The sequence below is a fragment of the Esox lucius genome, chromosome 23 (assembly GCF_011004845.1).
Source record: "Esox lucius isolate fEsoLuc1 chromosome 23, fEsoLuc1.pri, whole genome shotgun sequence".
NCBI lineage: Eukaryota > Metazoa > Chordata > Actinopteri > Esociformes > Esocidae > Esox > Esox lucius.
Genome location: NC_047591.1, coordinates 17,601,749 through 17,624,703, shown reverse-complemented (window position 1 = coordinate 17,624,703; position 22,955 = coordinate 17,601,749). Strand labels below are relative to the sequence as shown.

Sequence of the window (22,955 nt, the reverse complement as noted above, 5' to 3'; positions counted from 1 at the left end):
ATTTGTTTTTATAGAGTGGGTGGGCTAAGGGGGTTGGCTCTGTGTCTGTGCGTGAATATGAACATGCCTGTGTTCTCGTGTGTGTGTGCCAGTAAACGAGTTTGTGTAACTCATAAATCTAGAGAGAAAAGAGGAAATGATGCTAGCACGCAGACCTTTACAGGAGGAAGGAACCAGTCCTGTTGCCTAGTAGCTTTGAGAGCTTCTTTTGGATGGAAAGCTTTGTTTCATGCTGTTTAGCTCACTTGTCCTTGAATAAAATATCTTACTACTGTGAAACCTAATGATTTATCTCCACGTGGGTTACCCATATTCTGTCTCATTTAAGGTTTTTGGTTCTGATGGCGATCTCTCACGGTCCATCATGGGTCTTAGAGAGCCCACAGGCTCCCTTTGATAATTGTGGGGAAGCTCGCTTATTAAATAAGAATATTCTTTTAAAGGTCATAAATAAATGTGCTCGTAATGCCCCTGAGAGCATAAAACGTTGACGTTTATGCCATCCACTCTGAGGGACATGCATAGTGCCTACAAATGATGGGCCATGGGTAGAGTGTGACAGTTACAGAAGAGTCGGCGGAGTTGGACTTTGATACTTACACACTGTCACAATGCTGCCTGAACACACAGGAAACATCTGGCTATGTGCTGAAGTGGGAGATAGGGAGACAGGGTGTCTGCGCATCAAACATTTAGAGAGAGGACGTTTCACTGCATGTTCTCTGTGTTGACGTGAAGAGAACACGTGATCGAGTGGCATCTTGAGGCGCGTTTTTGTAGACGTCAACGCTCTTCAATTCATTATCATTAGTGGACCAAATCCATACATTAAGAGAGGTGGGTGGCCATATGTTTTCCTCGTTATGTAAATGGTATGTGGAACACGGAGGAATATGTTGTTTTGATGAATAACAAAATGGCTCAAATCACACCAGAGATCAATCACCCTGTTAGTGCTCACAAACAGCCCCCCCCCCCCCCCCCCTTAACCCAGCCGCCTCCTCTTCACCACGGTTTATATTCACTACACAGTCAGGGCAAAGGAAATTAAATCACATTTGTATCATCAAAGCATATTCGGCCCGTTGGGCACATTTCTTCCTATTCAAATCTGTGCGACGGAAAATCCCGAAGCGGCTGACAATAACCAAACTGCCAACACACTCTAGAGTTCAAACTGAATGCACAATGGCCGGTTGGATGGATGGCAGGTGACCAGAGGTAATTTGTTAGGCCCGTTGGGGGTCATCAAACCGAAGGCTTTTCGCTTTAAAGCAAACCTTGTTGAAATGGGTAGGATCAGAGCAGGAGTGCTGACCTCTGATCAGGTCCCCACAACCAATGCGCACGATCCCATCAATTAGGCTCTAAAAGGGTAAACAGATCCCAGACTAGTCCTCCTACTCTGAGGAGTCGGACACATCTCGCAATGGCTCACTGGTCTGTCCGCCTGTCTGAACTCAGGCCTGTCCTCCCTCTACCAGAATCATCTGGCCCTCTCTCTCTCTCTCTCCCTCCCTACCTTGTTTGGCATTATCCCTGCCTCTCCCTGGGCCACTGTCCCCCCCGCATTGGCAGCTGTTCGGATGTGGCCACTGAGCAGCAGCGGCGGCTACCGGATAGCTTTAATCAGAGGTTAGTGGGGGATATCAGCACCAATATGCTCCGAACGATGGCAGGACACAGGGTGAGATGCACAGCCTCACTGCTCTGTGGCAGAAGGGCTTTTGCTACAGTTGACACAGGGGATATTGTTGAGGCTTTGATTTTTACCAAACCATATATCCCTTCGAATCTCTAACAAGACGTTTTTTTATGGATATGAATGAGGAAAGAGGTGAAGGCAGAAAGGACACTATTTTATCCGTAGTTAATTACAACTGCTGTGTTAAACTAGGAATGCTATAATATTGGTATAAGCCTTACTGGATATAATGTAATATCCGTTTGTATTTAGTTGTTATATATATATATATATATATATATACTTTCTTTTTTTTTACAGTGGATACAAGAGTTCTCATTAATGCTGAGAGATTGCAATATCAATGAAATGTCAATGCCCAATATTTACAAAAATCACACTCTTTCCAGTCATAGATACATCCTAAAGTATAATGGTAAGCATCTACAGAACTGAATAAATACATAGAAACAGTTGGGGATATCCTCCCTCAGCCAATTATACATCAAACATCCATTTGAACTTGAGTAAACAGTTGCGCCAATAGAGGCTGATGGGGACATACTTACAGGTGTTGTGGAAATTTCTTATACAATGTATTTGATTGTATAAAGGACTGAGTCCCACTGTTAAGATAGGTACAGGAATGTGTGGGACCTGGTATTTGCATAGGGGGCATCTATTGTCTGTCCAGATGGAGATCAATGGGTTTTAGGACAGGATAGGAGAAGATACAGCAAGGGGGCAGTAAGGTCAGTTGGCCCCTTTGGGTAAACATTATTGCAGGAAGGATAAGGTGGGGGAAGATAGCATTTGACGTGTGTGATAGAACAAAGGGAAAGGTGTTTGATTGACATGAAACAGATGGCAGCATCTTACCACACCCCTTCTTCCTATGTAATAAATACTGTCGAAATGATGTTTTTATTTAGAAACTATCCACCGTTACTTTGTAACCTGTATACTTTCTCCTTGCAAGCAAGATTAAAACCGTTTATTGCGCAATTGATTTTTCCTGTCTTACCTACCATTTTCATAGAACTTTGGAATTTTAGAAATTGCCATCACAATTTGGGGGCTCGTCCGGGATCCTAATCCTGATCGGTTTCGAGTCCTTTCCTAACAGGTTAACCGTGCACGGCCAGAGAAAGCTCTGGAATTCTAGTACCGTCCAGAAAAGGCTTATCCTTTGACGGGCTGAGAAAGAGTGCCTGACGGGAGCTGTGACTCGTGCTTGATCAGTACAGGTTTCCTGCGGAAATTGAATTTGGAGGCAAGAACGCAATTCGGTCTAAAAACTTAAAGTTGGACTTTTAAAATCTGCAGTAAAAGGTTGGACCTTTTTAAAATCTCATTTGTGGGCTGACGAGCTTGACTTCGCTTTCTGGTTGGTTGAGTATAAATTAGATTTACTGGGTAAATCTGAAACATGGGGACGTGCGACAGTAAATCTTTGCCGGTCTCTCGTGTTTACGCTGGACCGGCAAAAATTATCACTGACGTATATGGTGTTTGGACATGTGAACAATGTTTCTTTGAGTGTTATTAGGTTTTCCGGCGACTGGCGTTTTCATTCGGTGATGGATGCGCGGCCTGTCGGGCTGATTGGAGGTAGATGGCCGTGGTAACGTATGAAAAGTTGTTTGGAAAGCGTAGGCTACGGTGTGTAGACAGTGTGGAGTATATTGATCTGTGTTGTAGTTTTTTTTTGCTCAGGTTAGATGGCTCGTTCTCCTCTGATCGCCCGTCACCCCACCCCGCGGAGTTCAGTTGGACCGATAGGTGGGTCTCCTTGGAGGCCCGATCGGGACACTGCATCGTTGGAGTCATAAGCTCTGAGGACTTTTTCGTTGTGAACGTGGAAATGCTGTGGGCCGCTGGAGGCCGTTTTCTGCTCCGCTTTGGAAGTGTTGAGCATGTCTACGAGTTTCAAGAAAAGTTCCAAAAGTGGGGAGTTGTACACACCAGGTGTACACACCCGTAATCTCTTTGGCCTTGCCGCGAGTGATTCAACGGGAACACGCAGGAACGCTGAACCGCCTGAGGGAGGGGTGCGGACGGTCAGACAGGGGACCAGAGGGAGCATCAACCGGTGAGATTGTTCCTTAATACAGTTTTCATATGCTTTAGTAAACAATGTGGTTGATGATTTGATGGTAGAAATTGATAGATGGATTTGAGTAAGTATTGTGACTAGAAGTTTTGAGTATTGCAGTCAGGGCGGCTGTAGTTAGAAACATGTCGTTTTTGTTCCATGTCCTGACACCAATTCCCGTGCAGCAGTTGGACTGCGTGATGGAGTATAGCGTGCTCCTGTATGTTTGGATGTTGAAGTGTGGTATTTTGGTTAATAGCGACTGTGGTTAGGCCTGACAACCATTCCTATGCTGCTAACCTATTGCGTTGCGATTAGTGCTGGATTATAAGCGGTTGGACTGCTTGAACATCTGCAATTTAGGTTGGACTTAAATATGCAATTGAGATTGGATCTCATACTTTCAGTGCCTGTAGAAGGCTCCTGTAAAATTGCCGCAATTGTTAGTCAGCTTATGGTTTGGATCAGTATGCTACAGAAGTTGTATATGCATGCGCCACTTGTGTTTGTTCTGAATGTGGTTATGGCCCGAGTCAAGGGCATTTGTCATTGTCTGGTTGTGGTCGGTCTAGTAAATGCATTTGTCCATTTTGGTATTCCCTGTGCACGAGGGATCCGATTGGCTGCATTGTATATTTCTTGATAGAATATTGGATCTCGTTTACCGAGATTTGTGTTAACTTGGAAGTTTTGTAATCGCAATGTTTCTTCTTGTTTGGAGTGCGTTTGGGCGAACGCTTACATTGCGTTGTTAACATGGTTATTATGCGAGGCCTACTCTTTTGGCCTTTGCCTTTGTGTTGAAATTGAATTTGCCTGATGGCTTGCACACGTGGGAGTGTTAGCCTGCTAATTTAGGAGTTTAAGAAAATAATGGCATAAATATAATTAGAGGGATAGCTTAGAAATTGGTATAATGATGATTCTGTGATTTGGTAAAATATGGTCTTGTGGTTTCGTAATGAGGGGTTAAAATAGTGTTTTCTCTCTCCTTGTTTGGAGTGGGAAGCAGACGATAGCGAAAGTTTTAGTATTAAGATAACATGCTGTTTTCCATGAAGACTGGATTCAGCAAATATAGTCATAGCCTGCAAAAGAGGGTAAAATGACTACGGCCCGTTTATTCCCCAAATAGTCAAAGCCAGTTTATCCCCCGTTTAAATTAACCTAAAATTAGACGTCCTATTTTAAATGCTAAATTGAGTTTGGTTAAATAAAGGAGTTCTCTTATAAGTGTTTTCCAACGATAACTGGGATAATACTTGTTTTTTTTTTAAAACCAACGCATGATACTCGTTCATGGAATTTGAATTCTGGAATGGTACGTTAGTGAACAAATAGGGTATTGATGTAAAGGTGTTTAAGGCTGCATTGAGTTTCCTTTGGATTTCTTATTGTACCTTGATTATAGTGACGTCATAAATCTGTTTTCTGCCTGGAGTGCCATTCTTAAGAGTTTCTTAATTTCCACCATAATGTTGAGTTTCTGTATAGATAATGATAAGCACATTTTTACAAACTGCGAAAATATTAGATAGGTTGGACTCCAAATCTAAAATCTTAAGTTAACGAACGATGTAGGCTAAATTGAGAGGATGGTCTGGGGACCATAAAGGAACATTTGGCCTTGCTAATGGCTTACCATATATGTGTTGAGCTCAGAGCTTCAGGAAGGGTGGGCAGGTCCACTGGGATGGCTTCCGCCACCCTTAACATTATATCAAGGTAGCATATTACTAAGGGTTAAATTCGAGTGTTCAGCCTGTTCTCACACGTGGTAATTTTACCAACACATGTTCAGTTTTGGGATGATAAAACATTAAGTGAAAGCTGAATAAGTTTTCCTTTTGGTTGCTTTAATGTTTACATTTATGATTTCAAATCAAATTGTAGTATGGGTGAAGACCTTAAGTCATCCAACATTGTTAATTGCTAGTACAAATTTGATGTATTTGCATGAAATATGCGTGAAAGTAGAGATTTTGGCTGACTGGCACTATTTTGAATGACGTAGACTTACATCTAAAATTGAGAAAATTCACTAGAGTTTAGGAGGTAAATTGAGTCATGATGTTTGTTGGTCTCAAATTAGTTTGGCCGTTGCCTGTGTAAATGCAAATTTTGATATGCTAATTTGGGAGTTCCTTCACACGAGCGACCATGTGTGTGGTACAGTTTTTATTTCCTTTGTTTTTCTTATTTTCGGTTGGTTTGGTTGGATATTCAGTTTGCGACTTTTACTGGATGTATGTTAGATTCCTCCTAACTATCGATTTTCTTTTTAATTTCGGTCCTGTAATGGTTCTGCTTTCAAGCTTGAAGTCATTTTCTGTCTTGAAAGCAAGGGGGGGATTGTATGAAATGATTATCTATAGTGGAAAAGAGTTGAACTTAGAGTTTTTTTGTCAAATTGGGTTTTTGAAATGTATGTTTTATGCAAAATCTAACATGGTTATGGTTGAGTAGAATACATCTTACCATTTTGAAATGGTTTAGCTAAGCAATACCAAATTTGATGGGTGTGTTACTGTTCAGTTAGTTTAATATTTGATTAGAAGTAATCATATTAATCTCATGCATTATGGAATAAGTGGGTAGAAACGTGCAGGGAGCACATTTAGTTATTTCTTACATGTTTACAAAATGTTGCCATGGTTTAATTGATATTGAGAAAATAATTCTGCATCAAGTTATATTTCTGGTAAAGTTGAGAAGTCTTACATAGTCTAAATTGCATAAAGAGAGGTACAGACCCACTGGAGCACTCCACTCACTGACACAAAAAACAGGTTGAGATGGATTTTAACTTGTTTGGACTCTTTAGAAGAGAAACAGACATTATCAAAATTGGGTATTCTAATTCTAATTTAAGTTCTGTCCTAGTAAGCAATCATTGGAAAGTTAATGGTTAACAGAGGTTTCTTTGAGGTGAATGAAGAGGAAAAAAGGTTGTTTTACTATTGTCAATGCCTGGGGTGTTTCAAGATAACAACAGTGTCCCTTAGTGATAAGGTGACAATCCTCCAAGACCAGGGTCTGTTATCCTTAGGTTAGTAAACCACCCCCACTCCAGGGAGAGCCCTGTGGTGGTAAAGGAGTAAAAAGGGGGGGTCATGATTTATGACAGGATTTCAGAGTGTGTTTGATGTGCTAGGATAATAAGAAGAGACTTGGAGACATTCACACTAAGTTTCAGCTTGTAGAGAAATTAGGCTAAATAACAGTTATGTTAGCTGACCTTCAAGATGGTGTGAAATGTTTGATTTGAAATAAGGTATTTGATCCTTTATGTGAAACAATGGTGAAATTGATTGTAGTTCCGATACAACACAATCAGATGTAAATTATATAGGTGAACTGAGAATTGTTCATGAACTGCTCTTAGAGAGTGGTACTTCAATGCAAGCAAACTATCTTAACTGATGAGTTTTTGGAACAGTAATAAGAAATGTGAAATTGTGTTCTTCTGTTCTTTGTGTTGGTTGTTACACCAACTATAGAAAAGAGTGGAATTGTTATTTTGCTACACTAGCAGAACAGAAGCACCAGAGATGTTAATGTTATAACGATACTGTTATTGATTTCAACTGTTCTAATCTATTTGGAGAAAAGAAGTAGAGAGACAATGGAAATATAGGGTTTGAGTGTTTGGTAGTGTGTGGTTCTAATGTATCAGCGAGATGCAACAAGCTAACGTGATGGACATATGTGATGATGTACTGTACAGTTGGAACTAATCTTCTCAAGGATAATTCACACATTCAGATACAGAACACTTGAAAGCGATTCGGCAACAGAGGACTTGCTGGAGCCCAGAGAGAGACTGAGCTTGGCTTAAAAGGACAACTGTGGGGTGGCTGAGGTGAGATGGATCTCACAGACACACAGACAGACTGTCCTACAGCTGAGAGAGGAGTCGACTCTGGAGCGCTGCATGTCTAGGTGCTGCACGTCTACAGGATGCTGAGTTCCTGTGAGCTGGACTGACTCGAGTCCTGCTGGTTCTGCAATGTGATGGAGAAGGCAACCTCCGACCGAGAGGATGGAGGCGTAGGAAAGATCTACTGCACAACATCATGCTACGCTGATTGGGTCCATACCAGGTACATCTCATCTGCTGTCCAGGTAGCTGACAGAGGAACCTGGGGTCGACGACACGCTACACGAGGATTGCAGTGTTTGAAGGTTAGACACAGTGAATTGAAGTCACTGAGGGAAAGTGAATTTTCTGGTGCTAGTAACCAGTCACTTTCTACATGGCCTTTAGCTCTAGAACCTTTAGCTAAAACTGGTCATCTTGGAGTTCACAAAGGAGAACACACAGATTCTCCTGCCCTGGCTGATAAAGCAGCTAGAATGGAGACAACAAGAGCTGTGTCTGCATCTGAGCTGTGAAGGACAACACCTTGGAATATACATCTGACTTTTTCGTTCTGTTACATCGACCTGTCAAAGAAATGGTTCATAACTGACTGTCTGACGTTTGGAAGAGCAGAACAGTTGTGATGACTTTGGAAGGACATCCAAATGGAACCATGGAGAGGACTTTTCAGCGAATTGAGCAATTGGCATGAGAGAACTTTGTAACAGTGATAAATTGAAGGATGCATTCAGTGATAGGTGTTTATGATGATTTTAACATAAAGAAAAAGGTTTGCTGTACTATGTTATGATTCTGTATGATGACAATGTGTGATCTTGGTGTTTATACGGAAGGTAATGATCTAGAAGAATGTAAAGGAGGACTCAGACATTTCAGTTTGCTCAGTTCTCTAATCACTAAGGATAATAATATTGACTGGGTCATGTTGTTAAAGAGTACTGTTTTGTTGCAGTCTACATCCTAATGAGTGAACTGTTTAAGGTTTGATACCAAGGTTTGACATGGTATCAAGAGGATGGATTGTTGTGGAAATTTCTTATACAATGTATTTGATTGTATAAAGGACTGAGTCCCACTGTTAAGATAGGTACAGGAATGTGTGGGACCTGGTATTTGCATAGGGGGCATCTATTGTCTGTCCAGATGGAGATCAATGGGTTTTAGGACAGGATAGGAGAAGATACAGCAAGGGGGCAGTAAGGTCAGTTGGCCCCTTTGGGTAAACATTATTGCAGGAAGGATAAGGTGGGGGAAGATAGCATTTGACGTGTGTGATAGAACAAAGGGAAAGGTGTTTGATTGACATGAAACAGATGGCAGCATCTTACCACACCCCTTCTTCCTATGTAATAAATACTGTCGAAATGATGTTTTTATTTAGAAACTATCCACCGTTACTTTGTAACCTGTATACTTTCTCCTTGCAAGCAAGATTAAAACCGTTTATTGCGCAATTGATTTTTCCTGTCTTACCTACCATTTTCATAGAACTTTGGAATTTTAGAAATTGCCATCACACAGGCAAGCCCTGAAAGGATTAGTTGGTTGAATGGAACTAATCTTAATTTCTCTTTCCTAGAGCTTTTGATAATGTAACATAATCAGGAAGTGGAGGAGGAGGACTTGAACGCCTTTAAAATGCATCTCGATCAAATGTGGATGTTCATATCTGTATTTAACGCAGAACCCAGGCTAAAGTCTAGCCTAGAATCCACAGGACCTCAATCCAAAATATCGTTGTACTCGTTTCTACTTTAGTCTACTACAATGAAGCCTACAATAGGATGTAGTCATTCTTGACGAGGGCAGAGGGAAAGTGGATTTCACAAAGTCATCACCAAATGTGAAGGGCTGGTCTCTGTGACGACTGGTGTGGGTTGGGTTGTGACATGTGATGGGGTTTGGTGGTTGGGGGTGTGATGTGGATGTAAAGAGCTCAGGTGAGATATTTCAGATCCAATGCATATTTAACGCCGGTCATAATGGAAAAGGTCAAACAAGGAAAGGAAATGAAACCTATTAACTTCCCTCTGAGAGAAGACAGAGGCGGACAGGTTCTCCATCTCGTGCATGCGACCGTTGACCATTCCACGCTGTGTGGAGGCAGCCCCATGACTAAGCTGTACCCCTGAACCCCGTGACCCCATGACCCACACAGCCTTGGACCCCATGACACAATGACCCTGGCCAAACACGAAATAAAGACGCAGTAATGCTCCTGTACTGTCAATGGGAGTAAACATTTATGCAGGGCTGGGACCTGACCATAGTGGCCGTGGGGTAGGTGGATGTGTTTGTGTGTGTGTGTGTGTGTGTGTGTGTTTGTCTTCAAGCAAAGTACGAATGTACATTTGCGTTCAGTGTGCATAAGGTGTGAACCTACTAGGGGGTTTCGTTGAGCTGCTGTCAGAGGGTACAGTAGGTGTGCACGTGCGTGTTTGTAGCTGAAGCTTTGTGTGTGTGTGTACTGAAATATGCCCCTGCCATGAGGCAGTGAACTAGCTTGATGCTGAGTCAAAGCAGTGTGATATCAGGCAGCGTGTCATTACCATGACGAGTCAACGCCGACATGCCTCCCTGGAGTCATCGTTCACATACACAACACACATACACGACACACACACACAACACACACACAGCTCACAGACACTGCATATCACCCTGTAAACAGCCCGTCCCCGCTTTCTCAATTTCTCATAACGTCAAAAAACCTGCCACACAAACACAAACACCAGAAAGGTGGTGATCACCACCCGACCCATCTTGTCCCCGGTAAACAACCTAGTGCTTCATCACCCTCAGCCAGCATGTCACCTTTCAGCACTCACAACGCAATTTCAGCAACTGTCAGAAACCCAGCTGAACATGCCCCTTGATCCGAGGCCCTCTCCGGGTTTGTCTGTCGGCGCCGGGTTAGACGCTTCATCTGGGCGTCTCCAACATGACACAGCGCGGGCCGCCATGCAGATCGCGGCAGGCAGCTGTGCGTCTCCACTGGTGCGACATGGCCCTTGGACCCAACTGTGCCAAATGCCGTTATCGTGTCCTATCATCTTTCTGCCGGCTTCTTTGTTCTTCTGTGACATGAGAGGATCAGTGGACGAACTGTGGTTTGGCTGCTTTGTCAATGATCACAGGACAACGGTGTTAGCTTCAGTAATGTGTTGCATTGTGGGTACTGTAGTACATCTCTTTAGAGGGCATGGAGGGACTATTGGGGTGACAGGTTCACCTTGGGGTGTGTTGTGATACAAAGTTGTGCCTCTTATCAGCTAGCTCAGTTCGAATCAGACTAAACCCATTAAAGGACAACAGAGAAAAATGTATAAACAGCGGAAATGTTCAAGATTTTGGCATTTTCTTTGACCTGGGTTTTCCAGGCCAGCCTGATGCCAGGTCTGTTAGTGTTGTCTTGCCAACTTTGCCAACTATGGTGCTGTCTCGCATAGGAGCTGGCACGACAGACCCAGTACGTCTGGCAGCAGGCTACAGAACAGTGGCCACAGGTGCCAAAACAACGCTTAGTCACTAATAATCACATCCACATAGAGTACAGAACCTGCGCACCTTGTTCACATTGAAAGGAATTAATTCTGTTATTGGTCCTGAACACACTGTGTAACAACGCACACAGATGGGGGTGAAAGAAGAGGCTTAGGTCCTGTTAAGAACTCTAAATGACAGTGCGAGACACACAAGATCAATGGGCCAATGTGGATGGCGATTACATGCCTGTTGGCGCAGGATTAACTCACATGGCTATTCCTTAAACCCTAGTAAATGTAGCGAGCTGTTAGAGTCCTGGTGTATTTACTACACTGTTGGGAGTCCTGGTGTATTTACTACACTGTTGGGAGTCCTTGTGTATTTACTACACTGTTGGGAGTCCTGGTGTATTTACTACACTGTTGGGAGTCCTGGTGTATTTACTACACTGTTGGGAGTCCTGGTGTATTTACTACACTGTTGGGAGTCCTGGTGTATTTACTACACTGTTGGGAGTCCTGGTGTATTTACTACACTGTTAGGAGTCCTGGTGTATTTCCTACACTGTTAGGAGTCCTGGTGTATTTACTACACTGTTGGGAGTCCTGGTGTATTTACTGATCTGTGTTAGAAGTGGATCTGCTGTAAGCAAGCACCTTCTCCCAGGAACTGCTCTCATGGCCTCATTATTCAACACGTATATGTGAGTTCAGCCTTGAGAGAGGGAAGTGTGGTTCTGTATGTGTGATGTGTGTGTCTGAGTTCATGTGTACATTTGTGTGTGTGTGTGTGTGTGTGTGTGTGTGTACTTGTGTCGGCTCTTGGTTTAGTCAAAGTGCCTCACAAAGTGAAATGACTGTCCTCCACCTGGCCATCCCTCATCCTCTCTCTGTGTGAATTTATCCAACCTATGCTATCTTCTCTACCACTTCATCCGTCCATCTCCCCATCTTCCCTTTCGTTTCAGAGGGCCCTCCTCCTCTCCTCCTCTCCTCTCTCCCTCTCACCACACATCCTTTCTTCAGTCCCTCGTTCCTCTCCTCCTCCTTCGCTCCCTGTCTGAGGAGCCAGTCCCCGGATCATTTTCTGGGTCCGGTTCACGGTCCGGTGGGCACGTGGCTCTCTGTGGCAGCGTGTGTTCCCTGGCGGGGCGACGGCGTGACAGTGCAGTTTGTGTAGCATGGCCCAGTGCTCCCAGCCCGTCCTGGTGACAGTTCAGAGAGGCCGGCAGACAGGCGCACGTTCCGTCTTCACGCTCCCATCACCTTTCCGGTCTCATCCCTTTCCGTAAGCCTGGAAGCCAGGAGCCTTTCCACTGCGTTGGGGGGAGACGGAGAGGGCTGCTCCCCAGTGACCAGGGACGAGCCATACTTCATGTGCCCTGAGAGCAAACAGCTCCGTGAGCCGGCACATCAAAGCCCGGGGGAAAGATCCTATCAGGGACTCCACTCAGTTCCAAACTCTGGAAGCCAAGCAAGTGCTCTTTCAAAATTGCAACCCCAGATAGCACTCTCCTGACAAATGTATGTTAACAGGGGCATGGAACAGAAGTAGCTTAAAATCTACAGTCAACGTTCCCTCTGAACTTGGCGCTCGCCTCTGAGGAGGCCCCTCACCATAGTTGATCGTTTCCACAGTTGTTCCTGCCACCACAGGGGTAAAACAGACTGAAAATCAGTGACGGGGGCCAGTTCGGTTGCTGGCGAAGGGAACCCATGTGTTGTGTGTCTCTCTCGACGGGCACAGGGAGGGGGCTTTTTGACAGAGTAAACAAAGCCTTTTTTTGGCCACCAACGCACATCAACGCGCCTTGGCGTTAGCGGTGCACCAACTCCGACGGGAGGCTAACACACGCGACAGCCACACACAATGGGTCTGCATGCTAATCAGAGGCAATGCAGCAGCTCAATTAGCATTAGCATCCCAGTAATGAGAGGATAATGTATGGCTGTAACCAGAGGTGCAGAATTAAAGAACAAGACGGACAATGAACTTGACCCCACGGAAAGGTCCACTTCAGCCCCGCAGCGTGTAACTTGGCCGTCGCCGAAGTTTTGCAAATAGATGTTTTAGCCCCTCCTTCTTTGTATTTCAGCACAAATGATTTACAGTCAGACATTTCGCCAACCATAACAAAGCACTCAGGCTTGTAATGGCCATACGCGGGCCCAGAGCATTTCAGGCGAACCAGCATCGTCTCCATGTAATGATCATCCCCAACAGCTACTGGCTGACTAGAAGTGAGGCTGAGGATCCCTGACTGGGGGGACACACAACCATCATTGTCCCAACCTCTTTAGCGTTGACTGACAGCCCATCGCGTGACAACTAAGAGTCAGTGGAGTCCACGTCGCCCCCATAACCTGCGCCGGCGTGGGCGTCGCCGTTTGTGTGTTCAGCGTAGGAGGAGGGGGCAAGGGGGGGGGGGGGTGAGAGAGGAGAGACAGGAGAAGATAGAGGATATGAGGAGAGGAGCAGGGTTTAAAGGAGCCAGAGGAGTGATGTGCCCCCCCTAAACACACAACAAAGTATCGTATTAATATCACGCCCAAGCCTCCCACACACTGGCAAAAGCCAGAATCTGCACATTCATCATGACTTCCGAGTGTATACAATCCAAATATGAGCATAACTTACTTTCCCCAGCACATTACTTGAATCCATGCCACGAGCTCTCAAGTCCTAATATGAGCGATGCCTCACATTCACCTGTCCGACGCCAGGAGACGGCATTCGTTTTGACAACGTTATTTCTCAAAACATGATTCCCAATCTGTCTTTGTGTCACGCATGACGGACAGACTGACAGCCTAGTTATTCTGCCTGACAGTGACGCGCGGCAGGAACGCCTCTTCACGACGTTCCCACAGCGTTATGACGACACGAAACCCCAGAGAGATCCGTGCTGGCGGTCGAGTTGACACTGTGAACAGGAGCAAGATTGTGAACGTAGAGTTTTTTCAGTGCTCTGTCTGCAATTCCACCTGGGGATTCCACTCAGATATTTTACACGTTAGAATTCTACTGTACTGTAGAATTCTATGTCCTATTAAAGGTTTGTTTTATTCCATAAAGCCTGTTTATGGATGACAGTAAGCGGATGAGTCTCAGTGTTACTAGGCAGAGACTGGGAGAAGGATGAAAGCCCGCCCAACACCTGCAGCGGAGTCTGACTGAGATGTGAATTAACATAATTCCTGCATCACCGCAGAGCAGGGATTTGATTGGGCGGAGACAGCTCGATTGAAAGCTGGGCCTAGGATTTGACTGGCTCTCTGAGGGACTGGCTCTTTTGTCAACGTAATTCTAGCGGCTTTGAATAATGCATAGAGGTTGAAGTCACTCACACACAAATGTGCACCCCCCAAGATGTACCTAAACCCACATGTGCGCGCACGCACACACACAAACACACGCACACACACAAGACGTTCACACTGCACCTCAGCCCAGGGCTAGCACCAACCTTAGCCCATGGCTAGTCGGCCCTGCTCTGGAGCTAGCACCAACTTTTCAGGACTAGCCCTAGAAACACTGTGACAAAAGAACTAGTGTGGAATGAGGCCAAGAATAAAAGCACAGGCCGTTTTTTGTCAAATCACAAAAGCTGCACTTTCACTTCATTTTTATACGCTCACAATGCACGCCATTCTCAAACTGCAACGCTGTAGCTCTGTTTCAGTCCTTTCATTCAGCAAAACCTTTGCTGTTACATAATCAGAGTAAAGTAACTATACCAAGTAAATCTAGGAAATAAGTCAAAGGACAAAAGGTTGAACTAGTCACATTATCCACCTTTTGTTCATATTTTCACATCAAAGTGTTTCTCATTGCGTATTTTAAAAAGAGTTGTCAAAGCAATTCATCAACCATAGTCAGAAAGTTGTAAAAAGAACCATGGGATTGCAGCGTTAGTTGGGTGTCAGTGATGTACTGTACATATGACATTAATTCGCATGCCAGGCAGAATGCAACATTATGGCTCATCAGATCTAGAAAGTCAAAGTATTGTGTCTCGTTTGTCTGTTAGCCCAGGGCTTAGGAACACAAATCAGAATCCTTAGCCTAGGATTAAAGCTTAACTATTTTTATAAATTAGGTGAATGCTGATAGGCCATGGTATTTCAGACTGGGGGTAATCGCAAGGAAATACATTGATATCCAGTTATTAACAACAATAAGTCACCTCTGGGATTAATGGTATGTGTGTGACCATGTGTTGGCACTCTGCTTTGTGTCGTACCTATGAACAGCTCTTAGCCAGGGTATACTGACAATTTGCCACAATCCCTTGTGCCTTATTGCTGAAATATATACAAGTATATTATAATAACATGCACTACTTAGTAATGCTGGAGCTATGTGCACAAGAACACAGACACACAAACATGTACATACGTACACACACATACACACTCAAACACACACACAGGCTCTCCACATACAAAGTGTCCCCATCCCCTCTCTGTTGACTTCCTCCACTGCATTATTGATCGGAGTTCTCCTCTTCCTGTCCAGTCAGACTAACAGCTCCTCCAGGAGGAGTTCTATAGGAGAAAAGTGAGATGAGAGGAGAAATAGGGGGGAATGAGAAGAGAACAGAGTTGAGGAGAGTGGGATGAAAGTAGAAGACAGGAGAGAAGAGGAAAAAGAGAAAGTGGGGGCGGGATGAGAGGAGAGGAAGAAAAGAGAAGAGCGGTCAGAGTAGATGGGAATAAGAAGAGAGGGATAGGACGTGAGGAGAGCAGAATGGGCAAGAGGAGAGGGGGATGAGGTGGATGAGACGTGAAGGGGCTGAGAGGAAAGAAGGTGGTGAGATGAGGGAATTGAGCCATAGCCTCATAAAGACTGGACCCAGGAGCTTATTTCAAGGTTGATCGAGAACAACAAACTATTTGACAAACAGTTTAGACTGAAGTATTAGTTGTCTGAGGTTCCTCTAAAGGGACTGTTGAGTCATGTTCAGTGGAAGGGGCCCTCAGAGGTATTGGACTTCAAAGGGATTAGAATGCCATTTGGGAGGCAGCCATATTAGATAGTGGAGTGTCCCAACAACATAAACATAATGTTAGATGTGGGTGTAGCTTAAAACAGGAGATGTAGGAGCCACAAATTACAGACCACAAGACATAGACACCTCAGGATAAAGACTACAAAATGTAGACGTCAAAATAAAGATGCGGGGATGTACGATTATTTGTATTGCAATCGAAATTGCAATGTTGACATGTGCAATATCCGAATCGCCAAACTATGTCTGTAACTTTTGTAGATTCATTATATTCTGGAATAGGCTATTCATGTTCCGCTAGCAGTGATGCTGAACTCACTTGACTTACATATAGAGACCCCCCCCCCCCACACACACACACACACACCCAGGAGTGAGGTGGTGGGGAAACTTTAGATCAAAGCGGTGCCCGCGGGTCTCCGGGGAGCGTAGATGCTATCATGCAGTAGCCCCGGGTCTATATGTGTGAGTGCTCCCTGCGACGGCTCCCGATCACCCCCTGGAGCCCTGACAGCTGACCCAGGGAGGAACCCAAGTCCCTAAAGAACGTGCAAGAACCCAGGGAGGAGCGCGTTTACGTCGGGACTGCGACCGCATCCAGGCACGAATCGGCTCTCTGCAGCAGGCGACTGGTGAAGGTGCCAAAGCAAGCGGATCGTCTCGGTGTTTTCACAGAGACGTGCCCGCGGAAACGCCGTAGCGCCTACAGCGCAGACATGAGGCAATGGAAGGCTTGAGCGGGCAGAGCCGAGATGAACTGCATTGGGGGTAAAAGGACGCTTGATTAGTGTGTGCACGTGTCTATTACATCAGCGGGCTAAACATAACTGTGCCACCGTCGTCAGCTCCCAGACAAGGTCACAACCTTTAGACTGAAAAACAAGAGGCCTACTATTTAACCAATGTAAGTGTGTGTGTGTGTGTGTGTGTGTGTGTGTGTTGGTGGGGGGGGGCTGGCTGTGTGTTTGTTTGAGTGCGGATCAATAGTGTATTAACTGCAGGACTCAATGGCTCCAGTCACCCGACGTCCAACCCAGTCACCCCCATCCCAGTCTCCCCCCTCACACTGGGCATCGATGAGAGGAGGCGGGAGGGCGGGGGGGAAGAAAAGGGGTGAGGGATCATCCGTCTGGGTGAATTCTCTCTCTCATGCAACGGCTGAATTGGGTGTCAGCTGACTGTGACTCCTGGCCCGGGAGATACGTACGTCAGCTGACTGTGACTCCTGGCCCGGGAGATACGTACGTCAGCTGACTGTGACTCCTGGCCCGGGAGATACGTACGTCAGCTGACTGTGACTCCTGGCCCGGGAGATACGTAGGTCAGCTGACTGTGACTCCTGGCCCGGGAGATACGTAGGTCAGCTGACTGTGACTCCTGGCCCGGGAGATACGTACGCAGTCAGAACTGATGGCGGTTCGATTACTAGTTTGACATCATGCAAGTGGGTAAGATAGGCTCTTCAACGACTTTCAGTAATTGATTATTCCACACGATCAATGCAAGGAAGAATCATTTCAGTGGATATACTAACACAGGATTCCCGGGAAACGTAATCAATGAGGTCACGTACGAATGGTCTTGCTTTAACCAAATCGTTAAGAAATCCCCAGGACATGGTTCGAATGATCAAACGGGGCTATTCAGCAAGAACCTTCCCTGGGTTTTGCTGGTAAAGCCTGGCTTAACTGACCAAACACTGTTCCTGGGTTATATTAGTACCTTTTTAATGTGTGACTGCTGCTCTGCACATTGATGTAGACAATTAATCCGCCCCCATCCCCCGTTACACATTTCTCTGTTGGTAACCTCCCCGAAACCCTGTTGTCCCTCCCAAAGAAGTCCAGAAAGATATGTTGGTTATTTGACTTGTGTTTCGGATGGGACTTTAAACTATGACGCTGTGGGTTCTGGGTTCAAAGTAGACAGAACACAGTGCTGGAACACAAAGCCTCGGGCCCAAGCTTCTGCAGTGTTGCCACCCAGAGGGGGGCTCGGCTTACCGGGACCCCGTTAAGTATTCACAGGGAGGGGGGATCAGTTGTCCCGTCTCCATCAGAGCGGGGTGGTGTTTCTCCGTTCCTGTTTCCTCCTCCTTCACTCACTCACACACTCAGTACCTATTCTGGGCACGAGGCCAATGAGAACAGAACTGGTGAGAGTGCTAACGAAAGACATAGCGTGGGGTAGACAAAAAAAAAAAGGGGGGAGGGAAAACAAAGTGAGGCAGAGAGAGAATGTGAAGACAGAAGGAGAGAAAGTTTCAAAGAAGGTCAGAGAACAGAACCACTGTTTGACATTCAACACTGCCAGACTGAACCACACACTCAACATAACAGACAGGCTACAGACCAAGGACCCAGAATAACTGAAAGGCGGTCCAGTGAGCCATCTATGGCCCCTCTGGGTAGCCCCGTCCTTCAGGTACTAGTGGCAGTACCACATCAGGGCCCAGAGGTTAAGTGGTCAATTGCTGGCATGTATCTTGAGCCCTCCTCCTCCTCCTCCCCTTGACACCAATTCTCTCGCGGGACACTCCTTGTCTGTCTGGTCCCCCCCCAGTCCCTCACTTGGACCAGACAGACGAGGAGTGTTGGGATTTCATCCGGCCTGCTCCGACAGCCCAATCTGTGGCCACAAATGACCTGTGCCTTTAAGGACATCCAGATGATGTGCCATAGAACGCTGGCTGGCTGACCGCTCCGACGGCTGTGCGGTGTGTGTATCTTACTTGGTGACTTTGCCTTTGACCTCCAGCGGCAGAGCAACTCAGACACACCAATACCTCTGTCTGCTAATGATGCCGCCCACTGCCCCCCTCCCTCACTGCCCCCCTCCCTCACAGAACTCCTCCCTCACACCTCCTGCTGTTCCTCTGTCACTTGCTTTCTCCGTGCTGGGCTCGACCTCCTCTTTCTCCACCCCCCTCTCTCCGCCTCCCCCTCTCTCCGCCTCCCCCTCTCTCCGCCTCCCCCTCTCTCCGCCTCCCCCTCTCTCTGCCTCCCCCTCTCTCTGCCTTCCCCTCTCTCTGCCTCCCCCTCTCTCTGCCTTCCCCTCTCTCTGCCTCCCCCTCTCTCTGCCTCCCCCTCTCTCTGCCTCCCCCTCTCTCTGCCTCCCCACCTGCTTCATGACACAGTGCTTTGGTTCCATAGTGTTTTCTATGTCGGACAGCAATCTCTCCGCCCTCGCCAGCTCCCGAGTAGGGCGGTGCAGGGCTGGAGGTGCTAAACGCATGAGATGGTGTAGGAGCAATATGGTGGGGGGGGGGGGCAGCAGACAATGCAAGCCTACCCCCACACCACACACACCACCCAGGGCGATCAGCAAGAGCACAAGAAACCAATTTTCAATTTGCAGTGGAGGAAATACACCGGGCCCTCGGGGCCTCAGGGCCAGAACTATCTTTAAGTCTCCATCTAGTGGAGGCCGGGACAGGGAGGGGAGGGGTTATGGGGGATTTTCAGCAGCAGGAAAGAGAAAGAACAGAAAATAAGACAGAGTGAAGGAGAGAGAGACCGTGTCCCTAACTCCCATCAGTCTTCTGGCAGCAACCATGGCCTCGGCACTCCAATAGGAGTCTGGTTTCTAAAAGGTAAATGAGGCCAGTGGATTGGCTTGATAATAGATCTGAGGGCGCCAGGCCCAACCCCAGGAACCCTATCTGAGGCTGGGGTTGGGGTGGCAGGAGGCACCCCTGAGTGCACAGGGCGTGGGTCCGGGCGTCTCGTACAAGCCCAACCCACTTGCCCAAACACTGCACTGTCGGGTAACGGGTCACATTTGATCGATAAAACTGAAAACCAACTTTGATCCCCACAGTAAACAAGTTCTCAGAAAAAGCTCAGGCCCATTGTTGGATTGATATGAAGTGTACTTACATGTTGTGAAGGACGCACCAGCCACAGTGTGGGTCTCCGGAGCCCAGACACTCGCTGCAGGTAGAGTATTGGCCACACACCTCCACTGGGACCCTCGTCAGCTACACACACACAGAGAGAGAGAGGGACAGAGAGAGAGGGAGTTATAGACTGGACTCAGACGGAGGCAGGAGTGATTGAAGGAGAGGGGTACGCTGGGAGCTGAGGGGCAGCGAGGGGAACAGAGGCCCAGCCGTCGGGTGATGGAACTTCACCCGTGGAACTTCCGACAAAGCTCCGCCTGTACGGAGACACCGTTCACTCATCCTTCAGTCGACACGTGGGGGACAACCTCTGGTTCATAGTTCATCACTATGATTTATAGCCATGCCAACGCTCACTGGCACTGATTGGCACTGACTGACATTGGTTCTGAGTGCCAGGGCTCTGGGCTGGGACAGGAGAGTTCCACAGGGTCAGAGGGTGGTGCCTCTCTGTCTCCATGGGAACGGCATTGAGCACTCCCGGTGTGACAGTCTTGATTAATGAGCCGTCATTGGACAGTGACCGCTGTCACTCAAGCTGGGCACCAGTGACGGCGTTGGCAGGGAGGGGGCAGGAAAAGATGACATCATCACAGGGACATAATATCTGATCACCAGAGACGCCATCGCTGCCTATCAGGTCAGTGCATGTGTGTGTCTCTGTTTGTGGGTGTCGATGTGTGCGTGAAAGGATCTTTACATATGTGTGTGTGTGTATGAACGTGTGTAGTAAACGTAAATACAGTAACTGAGTGTGTGTATGTGTGATCCTGTGTGCACATGTGGGGACTTATTTTAGTCAGGTACCCACTGGGGAAAATGTGACAACCAGTTTATGGGATTCATATTGGGAAATATGTATTCAGCAGTGTGAGAACAAGGTTTACTTTTAGGTTTAGTCATTTTCAGTTAGGTTTAGGGTTAAGCAATATGGCTAGCTCATGTTTAAGCATATAATTTAGGTTATAGTCTGTGTTAGGTTATATAAAACATGGATTTCTGGGTTGCAAGTCCACACAAGGATAGCAAAGCCAACATGCGTGTTTGTGTGAATATCCAAAGAGGAAATTACTCTTTCCTGTGAGGTGGAGCATCTTATTTTACATTTCTTACATTTTCTCAATATCTATAAAACTAACACCACATCTGTGGCACTTTCCATACATCAATGTGTGCTTAAGGTGTAGGGAGGTGACACATGCATCCAACATCTTCGCCTATTAAAATCCACCCAAAAGCTCCAGCAGATGAAAAACTACGCAATTAACTTGTACCATTTTCTTCAAGGCAGATTGGAAGAATTTACTTACATTTATGGCAGCTCGCCTCGCAGTTAGTACAAATGTGGAGGCAGTAGGTCTTCCTAACGTCGAGGTTGAACGTATCATCGAACGTTACCCCTGGGCGAGATTAAAGTGGCTTTGAAACGAGACGCTTTTCTTTTATATGGGCCTAACTGTACTCTTTGTTGTGAAATCCTGATCCTTGTCTTTTGTGGAGGATGCAAGAAAGTGCTGAACCCCTCAGTCCGAATGCCAAATGCCACCCTATTCCCCCATACAGGCCTTGGTCCAAAGCAGTGCATAATATAGGGGACAGGGTGGCATTTGGGAGGCCGCCTGACATCGTTCTTCTCTTCCTACATACAGCATTTATACATATGAATACTGACACTCAGAAACTGATGTAGAGAGAGATCTGAGTGAATTTCTTAAGCGGCATCAGAATGGTGCAAAACACTCTGAATACGTTTCATATCAAGGTAACATTGAAAGAGTGCATTGAGTCGTCAGGCAGCAAAGTCCTCCTCCATACATTTCTGATAAGTGTGTGTGTGTGTGTGTGTGTGTGGGGGGGGGTGTTGGGGGGGGATATGCAGGAGTGAGAAAAAGAGGATGAGAGAGGGGTAAATAAAGGAGATGAGTGAGACAGAGAGGGACAGGAAGGGGTAGAGAATAGAAGGATAGAGTGGTAGGGACAGAGGAGGGGGAGAGAGGGGTAAGGAATAGGGAGAGAAAAGAGAGAGAGAAAGGAGAAAGACAGAGGAACCGGGGGGGGGGGGGGGGGGCTTATGGTAGAGTGGACCCTGTTATTCACAAACAGAGAGGGGTGGTCTCCCTGAGCAGGCTATGGAACAAGGATCTCTGATCTGGGGACTGTGTGTGTGTGTGTGTCTGGTAAAAATCTCATTTCCCCAGCGGCAGACATGCGAGGCCTGATGGGTATCAGAGGGTCTCTGCCAATCCACAAAGCTCTCCCAATCTCTCTCTTTATCACACACACCAGACTCTATATCCTTGTGGGCCCGTGAAGCAGATAGCCCGTCGACAGAAACATCCAACGCTGTGATGCTGTAAGGCTGTGACGCTGTACGGACGAGACTATAAGAATGTGGCGCTATAAGGACATGATGCTGTAAGGACGTGGCGCAGAAAGGACGTGGCGCAGAAAGGACGTGGCGCAGAAAGGACGTGACATTGTAAAACTATAAGGATGCGACATTGTGATGGTGTAAGGATGTGACGCTGCGCCATATAAGGACATGTGGTGTAAGAATGTGATACAGTAAGGATGTGATGCCGTAAGGATGTGACGTTGAAAACCTGTGATCCTATTAGGATGTGAGAGAGATTGGGGCTCATTCTTTTAATGAGGAAGATTTGGCTGTAAGTGATGAAACCCCCAATAGCCTTGTCTCTATTGCAGGTCATTTAGAATGTTGGATAATGTCCAAGCCAGCGGCGCATAGTTGTTTTATCAGTGGTGGTGGTGAGGAAGAGAGGGGGGTGATGGGTAAAAACAGCCTGAGAGGGGTATCATGCTGGAGCAACAGATGAGGATCTCACACACATTTTTACAAGCGCTCACACGCATGTAGAAAATGCTGATTCCTTT

At 46.3% G+C, this 22,955-nt stretch overlaps 1 protein-coding gene across 5 annotated transcripts in view; it reads right to left on the bottom strand.

Moving 5' to 3' along the window:
* The window catches only part of plxna4 (plexin A4), a 256,250-nt gene that overhangs the window by 73,232 nt on the left and 160,063 nt on the right, over positions 1-22,955 (bottom strand). For all 5 annotated transcript variants that reach the window (XM_029116984.2, XM_029116986.2, XM_029116987.2 and 2 more), the window contains exon 5: positions 20,038-20,138. In XM_029116984.2, coding sequence (XP_028972817.1) covers positions 20,038-20,138 — 101 coding nt within the window. The remainder of the gene's footprint in view (positions 1-20,037; positions 20,139-22,955) is intronic.